Source organism: Eulemur rufifrons, chromosome 17, assembly GCF_041146395.1.
Source record: "Eulemur rufifrons isolate Redbay chromosome 17, OSU_ERuf_1, whole genome shotgun sequence".
NCBI classification, from domain to species: domain Eukaryota; kingdom Metazoa; phylum Chordata; class Mammalia; order Primates; family Lemuridae; genus Eulemur; species Eulemur rufifrons.
Window position 1 is genome coordinate 79,686,160 of NC_090999.1, and position 18,433 is coordinate 79,704,592.

General features: G+C 44.9%; 1 protein-coding gene across 3 annotated transcripts in view; it reads right to left on the reverse strand.

The window, feature by feature from the left end:
- The window catches only part of MCC (MCC regulator of WNT signaling pathway), a 253,060-nt gene that overhangs the window by 83,735 nt on the left and 150,892 nt on the right, over nucleotides 1-18,433 (reverse strand). For all 3 annotated transcript variants that reach the window (XM_069492730.1, XM_069492732.1, XM_069492731.1), the window contains exons 3-4: nucleotides 13,679-13,821; nucleotides 3,276-3,418 (exon numbers count right to left, since the gene is read on the reverse strand). In XM_069492730.1, coding sequence (XP_069348831.1) covers nucleotides 3,276-3,418; nucleotides 13,679-13,821 — 286 coding nt within the window. The remainder of the gene's footprint in view (nucleotides 1-3,275; nucleotides 3,419-13,678; nucleotides 13,822-18,433) is intronic.

Sequence of the window (18,433 nt, forward strand, 5' to 3'; positions counted from 1 at the left end):
AGGTGCCGTGGGCCCTAGAGGCGCGCATGGTGAGGAGCACATGGCGAGAGGTGCATGGTGAGGAGTGTAGTGGTCACTCTAGGTTCGAGGGGTTTGAGCCTGGGAGTGTGGCGATCTGTCAGCAGCTTCCATGTCGTACGTCCCCAGGACCTAGCACGGCACCCAGTGAGCTTGTTGAGTAAGGGCACAGCGGCTCCTGTGTGGGGGAGAACATGTGCCCACGCCGGCAGAGGGGGCGCTCCCCTCCAGGGGCCCAGCCTTGCCAGGAAAGATGACCAGTCCCAATTAACCCATGTTTTTTCAATGAGGGACAGGATGGAAAGAAAGGATTTGAACTGAATGACTCAGGAAAACGAAGAGGCCCCACGGCGCAGGCAGCGGGCACCGGGTCCTGAGTGGCCGTGCTGCGGATGCTGCCTCGTGCCAGGGGACTCCAGTAAGTCCCCCAGGACAGACGCCACGTGAGTGGGTTTGCCCCTGCACTGCCCAGGCTTATCTAATTATGAAACTGTGTTGGAGTCTGGGTCACTTATTCATTTCATAAAATACAATCTGAAAGAAACAAATGAAAGGACCCGTGTAGGGCTGACCTGTGCAGTGATTAGGAATTTCTTGGCTGCTTGAATCTGGCTGGCTGCACCCTGAAGCTTGGGGGTGCTGAGGTGAGGGATTTATGATGCTGGTATGAACTCAGCACGCAGGGCCTTGGATTACGGAGAGGCTGGTCGCAGGGGTTGTATCTCTTGTAACATAAAGCCCAGCGTCTGGGTTCAGGTTTGTTGGGGGGAGGCGATTTCAGCCTGGGGCGGTGTCTTCACTTCCCCATTCATTTCTGTCTGGCTTAAGCTGCTGTCGGTGAAGACCTTCTCGATGACTCTGATGCAGCTAAATCCATCTCACTTGGCCTTAGCAGCCATCCAGCTGCCGACCACTTCCTCGTCAGAGCCTGCCCTGCCCCCCGGCCTTCAGGACACCACTGTCCTCATTTTCTTCCTGCATCTTTGGCCAGGAAGTTGGGCTGGTTGGTTACTCCATTCATTCACCCGTTCCAACTGTCTCTGAGCACACGCAGTGTGCCAGCCTGGTAAGAGGCCCTGGAGAGATACTAGGAGATGAGACAAACAAGCTCCTGCCCGGTGGGGTTTGGTGGGACAGTGGGGCAAGCAAATAAATACGAACACATAATTTAAAATGTCGTGTGATAGGAGGAAGAACTGAATGGGGGGTGGCAGAGTTCGCAAAGGGATGTGTACACACCGGCGCTCTCAGAAGGCTTTTCGAAGAGTCGCATTTAACCTGAGACTGAACTGAGGAGCGCTCCCTGCCACGAGCTCCTGCCAAGCTTGGTGGCCCCCAGGCGCAGTCCCGGGGGCTGTCTCCCCTCCTCACTCTCTGGGCATCAACTTCCCTCCACCGTTTCAGCTACCGTCTGCAAACACCCTGAGCTCCCCCAGCTGCTGTCCTTGAGCCCAGGCCTCTCGTCTTGGCTTCTTACCTGAATACACACTGCCACCCGAAGCATCTCCACCCAGCTATCTCAAGACACCGCAAACTCAGGGACAGACAAAACACATGATCTCCATCCATCCTTCCCACTCCAAGAGAAACAAAACAAAGCTTGAAGCAAAACCTCCTGTTCCTTTCTCCTATGTGCCCATGTTGGCAAGTGGCCCCACTGTCCATCTATTGTGCAAACCAAACTCGTCTGGGACATGCACACCACTCTGTCTCCACCCTCTGTTTCCAATCCTTCAGCAAATCTCAATAATTTTATACCTTTTCTATAACTCAACTGCCACCGCTCTAATCCTAGCAATGATTCTGCCCACCTAGACTTTTGCAATGGTCTCCTAGCTATCCTCCCGACTCACTCTTGGTCTCTAGGGATACTTTCTCCACACCACAGAGTGATTGATTCAAAATGCAAATCTGATCACCTCCATCCTCTTTCCCTACTATTAAAATCTTCAGTAGCTTCTTGCGGATCTTTGGAGACGGCCAAACATGGTCCCTAACATGGTCTCCAAGACCCTGCGTGATCGGGCTCCTGCCTATTTCCCCAGCCTCCCCCTCACACCCCTTCTTTCTCCTGGTTCTCTTCCATCTCTCCCGTACATGCGAGCATTTCCTAAGGTACGGTGGTCCTCCTCTTTGGGTGCCACACCCTTTCAACCACAGGGATCACCTTAGTTCAGGTAACTTCAAAGCCTCTAACCTCAACCTCAACTTCTCCCCAAATATCCAGGTAGGCAAGACCAGTGGTTTTGCAACACTGTGACTGCAATCCACAGTTAGTTTCATTTGGCAACTAACTACCTACATACACAGGCAACAAACAAGTTTCATGAAACAATACTGTCACTCTATTGTTTCCCTGGGTTTTTTTTTTTTTTTTTTTTTTTTTGGTTTTTAAAGAGAGAAGTCTCACTCTGTCCCCCAGGCTGGAGTGCAATGGCCCAATCAGATCATAGCTCACTGTAACCTTAAACTCCCGGCCTCAAGCGATCCTCCTGCCTCAGCCTTCCAAGTGGCTAGGACTACAAGCATGTGCCACCCTGCCTGGCTAATTTTTATTTTTTGTAGAGACGGGGTCTAGCCATGTTGCCCAGGCTGGTCCTGAACTCCTGTCCTCAAGTGATCCTCCTGTCTCTGCCTCCCGAAGTGTTGGGATTATAGGCGTGGGCCACCACACCTGGCCTGCTTTCATATAAAAAATATTTTTCATAGAATTTTAAGACCCATTAGTGGGTCATGACCTGCAGTTTAAAATACACTGTACCAGATATTTCCACATGGATATTGCTCTACAACCTCAAACATAATATGACTATTTCCCAACTCATTTCTCAACCAAGCTCCCTTACTAAGGAATACAGTCACTCTCTTAGTCACTTAGGAGCAACATGCTGGAGTCACTTTGGATTCCTCCTTCTTACCCAACCCAAACAGTCGCTAAAACCTACTGGGGTTCTTCCACTGCAGTGCGCTGCCCCCAACCATCCTTTCTATCTCCACCGTCACAGTTCTGATGTTACTGTGACTTGGAACACGGCAATAGCTTTTTACCTGACTCCCTGCTTCCCGAATTTTCAGAAAGCTAATTCACCTCTTCAGTTCCACTTTGACCAACAGAGTAGCATGTAAGGGACTGAAATGGACGTGCCTTCGTCCACTCGCACAACTCCGTGGATGATGGAATTTTAGTGCAGGCTGCCTATTGCTCTTACAACCCAGAAACCAAACTCTTGCTCGGTGGCAATGTCAGGCAGACTCACCCACGTCGGCAGTGACCATGGTGGACTGGTTTTCGGGATTGGAGACGGAGGTCTGGTCTTGGTCCATGCTTCGAGAGTCCTCGTTGGCCTCGTGCTGACTCTGGCTGAGCTCCGATCGTAGCTCCGAGTACTCATCTTCCTCCCTGAGAAACAAGGAGAGTCAGCCACCACTGGCAGAAAATGTATGACAAATCCCTAGAGAATATGTCTTTTAAGGACAAGAACAAGACACTCAGAGAGAAAACGGATCTCTCGGCGACCATGATTCCTTCCAGGCTAAATAGGTGGTCGCACCCATGGTCAGTGTGAAACTGAAAAGTTTCTACATGCACATACAAACCCATGCACCAAACAAGATGTCTCTATCGGCCTATGGAAACTCTTCCCCTTCAAAGATTTCCTGAGGAAATTAGATTTCTTTACCTCTTCAAATTCTGAGGTGAAAAAGAACTAAGACTACTGAGCCTACAGTGAGCAAAATAATTAAGGGTCTGGTCACAGCGACAGCACCTCCCATCACCTGGAGGGGCCCACAGGGGCTTTCTTCTTGGACGAGGACAGAGGGAAGTAATGGGGTCGGAGCTACTGGAAAACCAGGACCTCATCTGTGCAGATCAAATGAGACCATGTGAGAGGTATACGGATCCGCACATCCAAGAAAGACCAGGCTAACTTTCCCCAGAGAAAGCAGGTGGAGTCAGGGGGTAGGAAGAAAGGATGAGGTGAGGAGAAAAATGGAAACAGTGAGTGGGAGAGTACCAATCAATGGTCTATTTCCTTTAATTTGCAATTGCTAACAGGAAGACAACATTTAAACACAGCCATGTTCCATTTGCACCTGCCCACCCACCTCTTCTCAGCCCTTCATGGATCCCTCAACCTTTGTCCTCTGAACTGTCCTCTGAACTGCAAGCGAAGAAAACCAAGAGCTGTAGTGTGTATTTCAAAGCACAAACATTGCCCTCTTCCCACACCACCACCATCATACACACACACTGGACACAGGCACGGAGAAAGCAAAATTAACCCTCTCTGAAACATTTCCTTTTCAAATGAGCCAGGAAGGAAAATTGTCAGGAGATTTAACTGTGGGGCTGGAAAGCCCAGTGGTGTCTGCTCAGCTCCCGGGGGCTGGTGGGGGTGAAGAATGCAGCCTGGCATTCACGGTAAGTTGCCAACAACCAGTGAGGGAGAAAGTCTACAGTCTGGGGTTCTGGGTGGACCAAAATGGCGAGTGGTGATCACTGGGACTTAGGGAAGAGGCACTGGAGAGACCCATCTATAAATCAGAGAAAGGTGAAGAACTCTCTAGAGTTCTTGATTCTCTCAAGATATCAAAATTCTCCCAGGAAAGGGATTAGGCCAAGCCTCTGCTTTATAAGGTATTGTGAATTGTAGGCACCCAGAAAACTGGGAAGACTTTAAGCAGATATAAAGCCCCCAGGCACACAAAATCTGAATTATCAGAGAAAGGGAGTGGTGAAGGAAAAAAATATAGGTTAATCTTCTGTGAATGTTAATTATTAGATATCTGCAGAGGACAACAATAACTAGGTTCAGGAAAGAAAACAAAAAGTGCTCTCTGCAGAGTTGCTTTTTTGGTCTAGAGGGTAATTGTGCACTGACAGATATATCAGCTCTCCTTTCAGTCAGCACTTAAAATTCTGATTTTAGTTAACAGGAGATTTTGTGAATGATGAATAAATTACCTTTGTTGCATGGCCAACGTAATCAGCTTCGGCTTGGCTGAGACTGTTTTACAGCCAAGAAAGCAAATGATAAATGCTGCTATTTCTCTGCTATAAATGGCATTTGCAAAATCTTTAATAGCCACCTTAAACCCTCCTGGCTTGGCAGGTTCCAAAACAGACAGTTCCTGCCAAATCTCCTGCTTTGTACCGAATTACTTCTAGGGATTAGTAGGATGAATTGTATCAAGGAGTGAACAGGGGAAGGTGGGCGAGGGAAGCTGTTATCGTAGAAACGTTCCCCACCGAGCACAGTCTGAAGCTGAATGACACCACACTAGCAACGTCATCTCAGGCAGAAGGCGTTTGGTGTCATAAAACGCAAACTAACGATCCCCATTCAACACATCGGAGCACCAAAACAAGGATAGGAAAGCAAAGACTGGATGGATTCTTTCTTCCAGGAGACAACTACGTGCAAAACCAATTATAACCTAAGAAGGATGCTGTGGGTAGACACAGGGACCGTCTGAGGCTGCCGGTGGGGAGTGAGTGGGAAGACTTCCTGGCTGGAGCAGCACTCAAGACGAGCCTCAGGGAAAGTCGATGTTAGTTAGGTTGCCAGGGTGGAAGAGCACATGCAAAGGCTCAGAGGAGCCACGAACATGTGGAGCTTGGAGAGGAGCGAGTGCTTTGGCACAGCTGAAACCACAACAGGGCACAGGATGGAAACTGAGGCTGGAGGGTCACTCAGGCTACGTGTTGACTGGGCAGTTTTGATTCAACAGAAAATTTATTGTACTGGAGAAGGCAAATAATCAGGGTTAGATGGTAGAAATGAAAATATAATGTGGAAAGCCTGGGAAGTTAGGGGAAGGAGAAAATGTTGCCAAGATCTTATGTGGAAACAGATAAAATGAGGAGGGAAGTGAAGTCTGTGTTCTTGACCTCACAGGAAGAGACTGAGCAGAGCACAGCTGATCCCTGGTTGATGTTCTGCCTACGGTGACCCTAGTAAGTATTCTGGAACAACAAAGAATCCACGCAAAGCAAGTATATAGTAATTAGAAGTACAAAACTAGTTTGCAAAAGGAGCAGGGAAGGTTTTGTGCCACCAAGATTAAGGTATAAAAGGGTTAGACTGAGCCTAAATATTAGAAAGTCTGTGCAATCCTGTTGTGTCTCCCACTGACTTTGGTAAAAAAAATCACAGAGCTGCACGTCCCCATCATCTCCCATCAGCATCATCCCTGAAAAGAGGCTGGACCCTCACACTGGTAAATGACAAAAGTGAATTGCCTCAGGGCCCTTCGCAAACTGACAATCAATTTGTGATTGCAGTATACGTAGCAGACTGAAGATGAGGTGTTTTCTCTGTCATTTAGGAGCTTTGGTCCCTAAAGAGCAATGGAATAAGTAAAAAACACTTCACTGGTCTCTGGCAGTTTTACGAAGACAAGATTTTGAGTGGTGCTTTCAAGATGGCTCCGTATGGCCTTGAGTCACCTACCTGGTGAAGGTGTCTGGCTAATGACACAGCAGTGTCAGCATCTCAAAATGACTGCTGTTCACTTCCTTTTATTGTATCACTCTTATCATGTGATAACTTATTTCTTTGAGAGAAAAAAAGGCCTCCCAAAAGAACAACAACTGCTAATGGTGGTTATAAAAAAAGAAGAAAATGTAAAAAGGTCAAAAAAGTGATCATTTTAAGCCAGAAAAACAGACCCTTTGGTAAACTAATAAATGTTGATAATCCATAGTGGTAGTTTCATAATAATGGAATTATAACATTCTCAGGTATTTCTCTTTGGATTTTTTACTATTGAGCTGAGTTCCTTATATATTCTTTATTAATCCCTTGTCAGGTGGATAGTTTGCAAATATTTTCTCCCATTCTGTAGTTTGTTTCCTTTGCCATGCAGAAGCTTTTCAGTCTGACGTAATCCCATTCATCCATTTTTTCCTTTTGCTGCCTGTGCTTCTGAGGTCTTACTCAAAAAAATCTTTGCCCAGACCAACGTCCTGGAGTGTTTCCTCAATGTTTTCTTCTAGTAGTGTCAAAGTTTTGGGTCTTAGATTTAAGTCTTTAATCCATCTTGAGTTGATTTTGGTACATGGTGAAAGATAGGGCTCTAGTTTCTTTCTTGTGCATATAGATACACAGTTTTCCCAGCACCACTGAATAGACTTTCCTTTCCCCAATGTATGTTCCTGGCACCTTTGTTGAAAATAAGTTCACCATAGATGTGTGGATTTATTTCTGAATTCCCTATCCTGTTCCATTGGGTCTATGTTTTTGTTTTTATGCCAGTACCATGCTGTTTTGATTACTATAGCTTCATAACTGATTTCGAAGTCAGGTTGCATGATGCTTCCAGCTTTGTTCTTTTGGCGCAGGATTGCTTTGGCTATTTGGAGTGTTGTGGTTCTGTGTAAATTTTAGAATTGCTTTTTCTATTTCTGTGAATAACGTCATTGGTATTTTGATAGAGATTGTATTGAATCTGTAGATTGCTTTGGGTAGTATTGACATTTTAACAATATTAATTCTTCCAATCCAAGAGCATGGATACCTTTCTTTGGCTAAATTTATTCCTAGGTTATTTTATAATTTTTGTAGATATTATAAATGGGATTACTTTCTTGATTTCTTTTTCAGATTGTTCACTGGTGGGGTATATAAATGCTACTAATTTTTTTTTTTTTTAAAGTAAGCAAAATTCCTACCAGGGAAGGCTATCAATTCCCGAATTCCTCTATTTTTGTTTCATACATGTGGTTATAGTTTAATAGATTATTCTTTTGCATGCCCACTGCAACATGTGAATTATACACCAACAAGAGTGTACACATAGGCACACATACTGTATAGTTCTAAGATGTTTGTCATGTAAATTAAATATGCACCAAGTATTTCATGGAATTAATGATTTTCATTCAAAATGTCAGTAATCCTAGGAAAACTGGATGGAAATCAGCAACTATAAAAACAGAATTTTGATTGAAATCTACATTAGCCAGGAACCCATACTTACTTTGGTTACCTGATATTTTGGTGCAAATGTGGCCACAAATTAGTCTTATTTTATTAATATCATAGGAACATATACTTCTTTGAAATACTATTATGTTTGTCAAGTTATGTGGATATTTATGATGAGAAACTTCACATATTATAAAAGAAATACATTGTATGGAATTACAATTTATTTAGATACACTTTGGAGAAAGATTGTATTTCATATGCTTTTGTAAATCAGATTGAAATAAATGCTACTGATTTTTATATGTTGATTTTGTATCCTGCAACGTTACTGAATTCATTTATCAGTTTTAACAGTTGTTTGGTGGCGTCTTTAAGATTTTCTAAATATAAGATCATGTCTGAGAACACGGATAATTTAACTTCTTCCTTTCCAATTTGGATGCCCTTTATTTCTTTCTCTTGCTCTGGCTAAGATTTCCAGTACTATGTTGAATAATTGTGGTGAAAGTGGGCATCTTTGTCTTGTTCCAGACCTTAGAGGAAAGGCTTTCGATTTTTCTCTGTTTCGTATGATGTTAGCTGTGGATTTTTCACATACGGCCTTTATTGTTTTGAGGTACTTTCCTTCTATACTCAGTTTGTTGAGCGTTTTTATCATAAAGGGATGTTGAATTTTACTGAATGCTTTTTTTAGCATCTATTGAAATGAGCATATGGTTTTTGATGTTGGTTCTGTTAATGTGATGTGTCACATTTATTGATTTGCATATATTGAACCATCCTTGAATCCCTGAGATTAATTCTACTTGATCATGGTGAATGATCTTGTTGAATTTGGTTAGCTAGTATTTTGTTGAGGATTTTTCCATCTATGTTCATCAGGGATATTGGCCTGTCATTTTCTTTTTTTGTTGTGCCCTTGTCTGATTTTGGTATCAGGGTAATAGAAACAATAATTTTTTGAAGTGAGTTTTTAAGGTATATGAATGAGAAGAGCCCCTTCTACTTCCCCATTTGGTCCCTGGATCCAAAAAAGCAGCACCATATACTCTTGCTAGTTGGGAGCATTTACCACATCTCCAGGGCATTGAAAAGAGTTCTCCCCCAGATGGTGCCATAACTAGGTCTGCTATGGTATGGATTCAGGCCATAATGTCACTTGTCATCTGACTTTCTGCTACAGACTAAGTTGAGTCCTACCAAAATTCTTATGTTGAAGCCCTAACCTCCAATGTGATGGTATTTAGAGACAGGGCCTTTGGGAGATGATTAGGTTTAGATGAGGTCATAGGATTAGTGTCCCCTAAGAAGGATATATCAGAGAGCTTGCTTCCTTTTTCTCTCTTCCCTCCATGTGAGGGTGTGAGGACACAGCAAGAAGGCAGCCATCTGGCAAGCCAGGAATAGAGGTCTCAAAGCAGACCTAAATTAGCTACCCAGTTTATGGTATTTTGTCATGGCAGCCCAAGCTGACAGATATACCTTCAGAAGTCCCCCTTTGACTTGTAGACTACACATTTTAGATCTTCAGGGACTACCACTGGCTCAGAACCAGCATCCAGTAATCACTCCAGAACATGGTTTCTCTCTTTTCTCCACTGCACAGTCTCCCGTATAAGTGGCTGCAGTCCTCTTTGGAAGGGGTAGAAGTAAGATGTACTGTACCTACTTGTGGCAGGGCTGTATACATCTTCCCCCTCATCCAAGGGGCTCTGGGTCTATGAACTGAGTCAGGTAAGGATTGGATAAGAGGCCATGATTCTCCATTGTGATGGCAATTCAAATCTCTGTTCACCAGACCAGAGGTGGTTTTTTTTTTTTTTTTTTTTCCTTCACAAAGATCAAATAAAACTTTAGTAGGCTTCCCATTTATATTAGTTCTAGAGACTCCATGATCAATCAGCCCCTACCAAAGATCCCTACTGGTCAAACCTTTTTGATTACTACTGTGGCCCTATTGATTAATACAGTAACCAAGCCCACATTGACTCCAGCCGTTCAGTGGCACCAAAAACCCCATTTTAATGACATCATCTCTCACCCAACATTCCCAACTCCTCAGGCCTCTGAACTCCTTCTGCTAGGGAAGTTCTGGTATTTCAACACCATTTAGTGTAGAGCCCTCGGTTGAGGCTACTTTTCAGTTAATCTGACTGCTAGAGCTAACACATGGAATCCAGAATCTTTGGTAGGAACGGTCATAGTAATAAATTCATCATCAATCCAACACTGCATCTCTCCCTCCCTGGTCTAGAACCCTTAGGTCCAAATCCCATATGTATTTCTCAAGTTTCTGGGAGTATAAACTACCAGAATCTTATAAATCTTCTGGTGTTTTAGCTGTATCTTTCCAGGCTGGATTTTCTATTTATCCTCTTGAGGCATGATGAAATTTGATTATTTTTAGGCTTAAAGATAAAGACAAAATGAAGTAGGAACGGGACATGAATGTATCTGCCGCGTCCTACCTGGGATGAGGTCACTACACAGTCTCCAAGCAAGGCAGGACTAGCTTTATCACACGGGGAGGGAGGGCTGCCTCTGCAGGAAGGGAAACTTCGTGGGATTTGTAGGCTCCAGGTATTTGAGTTATTTTTTGTTAGTTTGTTTATTTGTGGTACTGTTCCAGGTATTTGAGTTCTTTTGAATCTACCCAAATGTTCTCATTCAAATTCTCACCATTTCGTCTTTTCCTACCAATTCTCAATCTTCACTTAAGTGATCTGATGTAGCTATGAATTCAACTTACATTGGAATTCAGCAACCTGCAGTGTCTGATTCTTGGCAACATTAGCCTGTGGTTATAAGAGATGGGGGAGTCTAGGATAGTCATAGAAGGTCCCTGGTTCTTTGATTGTGATCTGAGATAAAAATTTAAAACTATGAGGCCGGGTGCGGTGGCTCACGCCTGTAATCCTAGCACTCTGGGAGGTCGAGGCGGGTGGATCGCTCAAGGTCAGGAATTCGAGACCAGCCTGAGCAAGAGCGAGACCCCATCTCTACTAAAAATAGAAAGAAATTATATGGACAGCTAAAAAATATATATAGAAAAAATTAGCCGGGCATGGTGGTGCATGCCTGTAGTCCCAGCTACTCGGGAGGCTGAGACAGGAGGATCGCCTGAGCCCAGGAGTTTGAGGTTGCTGTGAGCTAGGCTGACGCCACGGCACTCACTCTAGCCCGGGCAACAGAGTGAGACTCTGTCTCAAAACAAACAAACAAACAAAAAAAAACTATGAGATTGTTTTCTTTCCTTAAGCAATTCAGTATTGCTTAAATGTGGGAATACCATAGCTTACATAAACTATTTCCTTATTAATGATTTTTCAGCTTCTCCAATAAATTCTTAACTCAGGCCAGACTCAAGTGACAAGAAAATCTATAAGGTACAAACATTGTACCTGACCAGTATGACAATGAATTCTCTAGACCCTGGGTATGTGCCTGGTTCCTGCTACATCGGGCCTATCACAGCATATTAGGAGCTGAGATGGTGATAATTAATTTTAAGTGTCAACTTTACTGAATTAAGAAATACCTAGAGAACTGGCTAAGCATTGTTTCCGGGTGAGCCTGGGTGTTGCCAGGGGAGACTGAAGTGTGTTGGTGGACTGAGTGGCGAAGATCTACTCTCAATGTGGGCTGTCACCATCCGGTCAGCTGGGGGGCTGGAGAGATCAAGAAAGGTACAACAAAGGCAAAATTGTGCTCATATGCACTCTCTCTCTCAGAGGTGGGACACTCTTCTCTTGCTCTTGTGTATCAGAACTCCAGGCTCTCTAGCCTTTGGATTCTAGGACTGGCACCTGCATACCCCCAGGTTCTCAGGCCTTTGGCCTTGGACTGAGAGTTACACCACTGGTTTCCCTGGCTCTGAGGAAGGCTTTTGTACCTGGACTGAGCCACGCTATGGCATCCCAGGGTCTCCAGCTTGCAGACAGCCTGTCATGGGACTTCTCAGCCTCCACAATCACATGCGTCAATTCCCCTAATAAATCTAATACTATTGGTTCTGTCTCTCTGGAGAACCCGAACACAAAGGCCAAACCAATTTCCTGGAATGCTGAGGGCTGGGGAGATGCTTTAGCTTCTGGAGCTTGGAGGACAAGAAGAGTTTCGTCTCAGTAGTCCACACGCCCACGAGTCTTCCAGCCTTGCAGGGAGTCCCCTCAAGGAGGGGCCAGCTCATCTACATAATGAAAACTGGAAGAATTTAATGTGACATCTCCATAGATGCGATCTTCCTTTAAAAGGCACCAATAAATGTTTATGGTCAAGAAACTCATTGTTTTTTAAAGTGAAGCAGTTTGGCCATTACATTCAATTTAAACATCTTGAAATTGAGTTTTCCAGGTGATGTCTGGTGCATTTTTTTCCACAACTCACTGAGCCCATTTGCTTTCACTTTCTCAAGTGTTTAAAAGTGCAACATGTTTTAATGGAAATTACAAATTTGCCAACGTCCTCTGTCAGGCTCCTTTAAATCTGCTATAATTATTTCTTTGGGCTGAAAATTCTTCTCTGCTCATGTATTTCTAACCTGCAATCATTCTGAAGACCAGGATACAATTTAAAAGCCTTGAGGTTCTAAATTAGAAAATGAAGTTTACTGTGTGGCTCCAGCTCAGTGCAAATTTTTCCATGAAAACAGATTGCCATTAGTACCCTCATCAAGAAGCCCTGTCATGACTGTGACTTTCAGAGCTGGAACAAAATGCATCCAAAGTTTCCTCTGACTTCTAGAAGGAGAGTTTAAAGTAGAAGTAGCTGCCTCTAAAACTGTTTTATTTGTGGCTCATATAAACACTCAGTGAACAAAGCACTCTTTCTCCGAAAAGGTAGGCGCCAAACATTTGCTTTCTTCAGACTGTCCCCTAAGCACAGCCAGGAAGATAAAAAAGTTCTCATCCTTGGCTCAGTAAGTCACTTGAAGCAAATGCCTGCTCTGAACAACAGAGTAGACACAACCTACTAAGCGTTGTGTACAGGAGACTTGGGGCTTATTATCTGATTAATAAGCAAGGGTGGCAGAATCCCTACCAGTCACTTTCATGGAAAGAAACTTAAGTAAAGGCAGAGATATTCTGGGCTCTGACTCCACCCTTGCCCTCTGTTAAGTGTCACTGCAAGGCAGTCACTTACTGTATCTAAGCCCCAGCTTTTTCACCAGTAAAATGACGGATCAAATCTTGTCCCCTGCTTTAGGTGTCTGGTAAGAGGATAAGTCAGTGTCGGTTAAGCAACTTGAGGTAAGCTCAAAACGTAATTAGATTATCTAGAAGCCTACGTACTGCTTAGTTATAAATCACATTAACAAATCTCTCAAAATCTCAAAGGGAAGCATGCACTTTGCACATCTAGAGCAGACCTGGTCAAAAAAAAAGGCTGGGGTGACAGGGACACCAGGTTCTAGGACAAAGAGAGCTCCATTTAGAACTCGTTAATAAAGCATTTCATTCAACTTCTGATTCTATACCCTTATCAATAAACCAAGGATCACAACCCCCACCCAGTTTACCTTTCAGGGCTAGCGTAAGGATCAAAATCAGAACAGAATACTGGAGGTGAAAGCACATGGTTAACCAAGCAAATATAAAGTACTTTATAAATGGTAAAAATTTTAGTTACAAAGAAAAATCATTATGATTCATAGGAGCAACTTCATCTCCTAGACCGAGGCTACAGCTCAGAGGGGCCGAGAGCTAGCAGAGGCCGCGGCAGCGTACCTGATGGTGGCGCCCTGCAGGCGGTCTATCTTCTTGTTGAGCTCGGCAATGATGCTGTGCAGCTCTGTGATGCGCTCCTCGTACCGAAGCGTCGTTCGCTCCTGCACATCCTCATGCTCTCTCATGAGGTGGGACTGCTCACACTGGGAACAAGAGGACAGGACAGAAATGCTGATGAGTCCACGCACCTGGAGGTGGGTGAGTCTAAGTTTTATGGCTGCAAACCATTGCAACCTCAACATTGAGCATGCTGCGAATAAAACACATGCCAGCTTGTTGGCTGGTAATCCCCGGATCACATCAACGGCTCAATTTTACAATGCCCCTGGTGGACATCGAAGTCCTTGCCTTTCTCTTTGGGAAACTGTCTCTCCGCCATTGCAGTCTTTTGGGGGGACTAACCAGGTACCCTGCCTTTACTTAGCCAAGAAATGGGTGAGTGGCCCAAGCTAGAGCCATCAGATACTTTCTTTTGGAAAACTGAATCTTGAGTAAACAGACCTAAGGTTGAATGGAGTTGATTCATCAATAGCCCTGAAGAGACTGTTCCTTAGTTCCTGTTATCTATATCCCCAGAGCTTCCTCTGCAAGTTCCTTGATGGCAGTTCAGTTTCCCTTTTACCAATTCACTCCTGTTTTGCTGAAGTTTGCCAGAGTTTATTTCAGCTACTTTTCAACCAAATAATCCTAAACGGTATGGCACCATGTCTTACCTGGCAGGATTAGCTGCGAATTTAATGCCTTCCGTTATCCTTTCCTCCCAGAATATCAACTCCAGGAAGGCAGAGACTGGGTGTTCTCATTATTTAGCCTAGCACCGGCATACGGCCTGGTTCACTGCGGGTAATCTACGAGTGCCATGGAATGAATCACACTGCCATGAAGACTGCTTCCAGAAGTAATGACAAAAGAGGCTGATGAGCTTCCTCTGCTCAGCATTTGATGAAGAAGCAGATGTTACAAAAATATTTTTGTAGCCAGAGTTTAAATCCTAAGGAACCTGTTCACCTCTTTCCCTTCCCCTCTACCCTCCTCACCCCCCACCTGTCACGGTGCATTTAATCTCATTTACATAATAACAAAACACTCCTCAGTGATGGAAGAAGTAGTGTATAGCTTGTGTCCTTGTCTACTACATTCCGCCTTGATTAATTTCCTGTCAGCACAGGAATTTTCATTTCATTTTCAATAAGGTTTCCTTAATGCCAAGAGCCATATGTACCTGCCAGCTTTGCAGTCTGCACCTCCAGGCCTGGTGACAGGCAGGGAAGGGGGATGGCTTCTCACCTACTACCTTCAATGTCCTCCTCTCCCTCCCTAAATCTGCGAGGTCCAAGGATGTAACAGGGACAAAAGGCTTTCAATGACAAGCACAACACTGCACTAAGCCTAGCTCAATACTGGAACAAAAGTACTCCACAAAGAAGTCTGACCGATACACTGGTATAAAACACGGTAGGAACCACACCTCAACTGCCCGGTCAGTGTGAGTGCAACTTCCTGGAGGTTAGTCAGAGCTCCAGAAACAAGGTCGGAGGCGATGAGCTTGTCGAACGCTGTATCACAGACCTTACTGGGATAATTACTTTTAGAAAAATGCTGACATAAACTAATGTCCTTAGTGACAACCTGAAAGATCAAATAACCTCCACTCCAGGTCAAGCACATGAAAAGTAAGTGGCAACAGAGGCAGTGATCAAGGCTGAGTGAAAGCCACATCTACACGGAAGTTTTCCTGAACAGCCATACTGTAACAGGCCATAAATACGCTTTCCGTGAGTTTAGGCCTTTTTCATCCACTACACTTTAAAAGGAACAAAAGAAGTCCACAAAATGACAGTATTTCAAAGATAGTTTCTGTCAATAAATGAAAAAGCATCCTATTTCTCTGGGACATACACCAACAGCAGAATATCTATGAGCTCTTGCTGTGAGCTCCTACTCCCATCCCCAGGTGTGTGTGTGAACATGCGCACGAGTGGACACGCCCACGGAGACCACCAGTTCCACAGGGCAACACGACTATAGGACAGTGCCCAGCCTCTGACCACGGTCTCATCTATGCCACAACACCTGCGTCACCACACTGCTAGTTCCCCTCTTTGGTTCCCCATACTCAGCTCTCTAGGGGTACAAAATAATCTGAAATGCTTATCAAATCAATGAGCTCTCACTCCCCCTTAATTCCCTACCCCTTCTTCCTTCTTTGTAGTCTTATAGGTCAACAGGCTACAACCACCACCTAGGCTGACAAGAAACTACGAAATCCAATTAACGATGAAGATGCGCAAGTGCTTATATAAGAAAAAGGCACATGATCAGCTGGTAACCACCAAAAGACCACCCTTCGGCATCCCTATTAACCGTTGTGCGCTGCCTAAAAGGTAAGGTCCCGTGGGGCCGCCCAGGCTGCAGGATGTCAGATGCAGGAGGAGAGCAGGCCCTCGGGTGTCGCACCCTCTCCGCTCCCCCCCCCACTCCAGCTGCAAAGCCCGCCTGCAGGGCACGTGTATGAGCAGGAGGGAACAGGAAGCCTGATGATTCAGTCAGACCAAACAGCACTGGTACATAAAAGGAGAAAAAAAAAAAAAAGACTCAAATTGTATATTTGGAACTCAAGGGTTCATTTGGGAGAAGCAAGAAGAACATATTAGAAAAACTCTCTTAGCTGAGAGCAAAGATTCTATTTGGTTTACATTTCTTTATTTTTCGATGTTTTTAAAAAAAATGGCAGACAGCCTCTATGATTTAATACTCCCTCTGTAAATATCAGACATTTCTTGATTTCTTGTTTTGCTATTATGCAAACAAGACAGTGCTGGGTGCCACGGAGGAGGTGATAATGACACATACTTTGAAGGGAACTGTGGTTACTGCCCCCAGGTGGAAAAGGATCCCAGACTTCTCTTCGGGAGAACAAGAAACACGGATGGAAGCGCGGGGTGCGGAGGAGAGATGGTGGAGTAGCACGCTGGGGAGTCTTCTCTTCGTGAAAAGAGAATGCTGGAAAATAATCATCAAAACAAACCACCAGCCCCCGATGCGTGACTGGCCGGGCAGACGTGGCTGCAGGTTCGTTTGTGCACACTCATTGCAGCAGCTGAAGATAAGCTGGAGCTCTGACCTCAAAGCCCAGCGAAAATCTTCTCAGTGTTTCTAAACTGAGGTGCAGGGAAAAGCGGAGCGACTGCCACAAGGGCCACCTCCTGCAGGAGCCAAGAAAACCCGACAGGACACCCTGGTAAACACCCGTAGCTAAAACGCACAGGAGTCATCCCCGGGAAGGTGGCCCCTGCGTGGGGGACAAGTGGAAGATGAGTGGGTGGCGCCCGGGGCAGGTGAGCCATTTACTACACGGCTGCTGCCTCTCCTGCCCTGGCGACCTCCCACACAGGCAGCAGTGGCCTCTCACAGCGGGGCCCAGTTCTGTTCCCACAGCCTAGCATCACCGCTGCCCAGTGCCTCTCACCACCCGGAGTGTCCATGGCCCCGGAGAGCACTGTCTCACCAGGGCGGGCGGTGATCTCGGGTGTCTGTGTCATAAGGACACAGGCTGGGCCAGGCTCGATGCTGCACCTGTGAGCGACATGCGCACCTGTAAAGCCCCACTCAGAAAGGTAACGTCCTAACGGCAACCAGGCAGGCAAAGGGGTATTACTTCTATGACTACTAATTAACATTTACATAAACTTTCCAATTTTCAAGTTAAAACTTTAAATACATTACAGAAATTTAAAAAAATGATAAAAGACTCACTCATTTTTTTTCATAAATCCATTAACAATTTTTTCCCCAAATAGCATTCATTTCCCTCCAGTATTTTCTCATGTATATGGGGCTCCACCAGGACCCCCAGGGGGGTGATCAACACCCAGCAGGGGCCTTCCCCAAGATGCCACCACCTATGCACATAGCAGGATCATACTTCTCCGCCTTGAAGCTACCTGGCTTATTTTGGCCAATGAGATACGAGTGAATACGCACCATTGTGCCTAGAAGCCTTGAATAGCTCCTGTAGGATTTGTCACATTCCCTTCCCCAGGCCATGGCTACTAGCAACATACCAGATGGTAGAGGCCCATCAGTTTAGGAGCCTGGGTGGGGACAATATAGCACAGAGTCCCCTGCCAGCCCCACTGAGCTCCTAGGAAGATACAAGAAATAAACCTTTGATGTTTTAGGCCACTGAAAATTTGGGGTTATTTGGTATCACTGCACATCGTGACTGATACAATCATCCTGTAGCTGAGAAAACAGACTAAATGTGAAGCAACTGATTTATTTAACCCAGGTAACAAGCAGAACTCTCTAAAAATGTCTGATTCCTGCTTATGCCACCAAGAGAATGAAGCTGTTGTAGCCACAGTCTTCTCCTCTCTACTTCGTTCTCACCCAGCTCCCTTACCTGTGGGTTTATCTCTTCCTTACCTTTTGCCTAAGGATCTTGATCGGTACACCTTGGTCTCATACTCTGAAATGCTTCTGCTAAACTTTAGGGAACATGAGTACTAAGCTTCGCTACTAAGCTCTCAATACTAAATGAGAGCTAGGAAAACCCAAACAGCTCTCTACTCAACCCCCTGGGAGGATGGAAACAGAAAAGGAGACACAAGGGGGTGTAAAATGGTAATTCAAAGTCTCTCCAGCCTCCACCAAGCCAGCAGTGGTGCTGCCAAAGTCAATTATTCAGTAACAACTTACTTAGCAGCCTCTGAGATCAAAGGCAGCCTCTTCTAGCAAAATTTACGGGTTAGG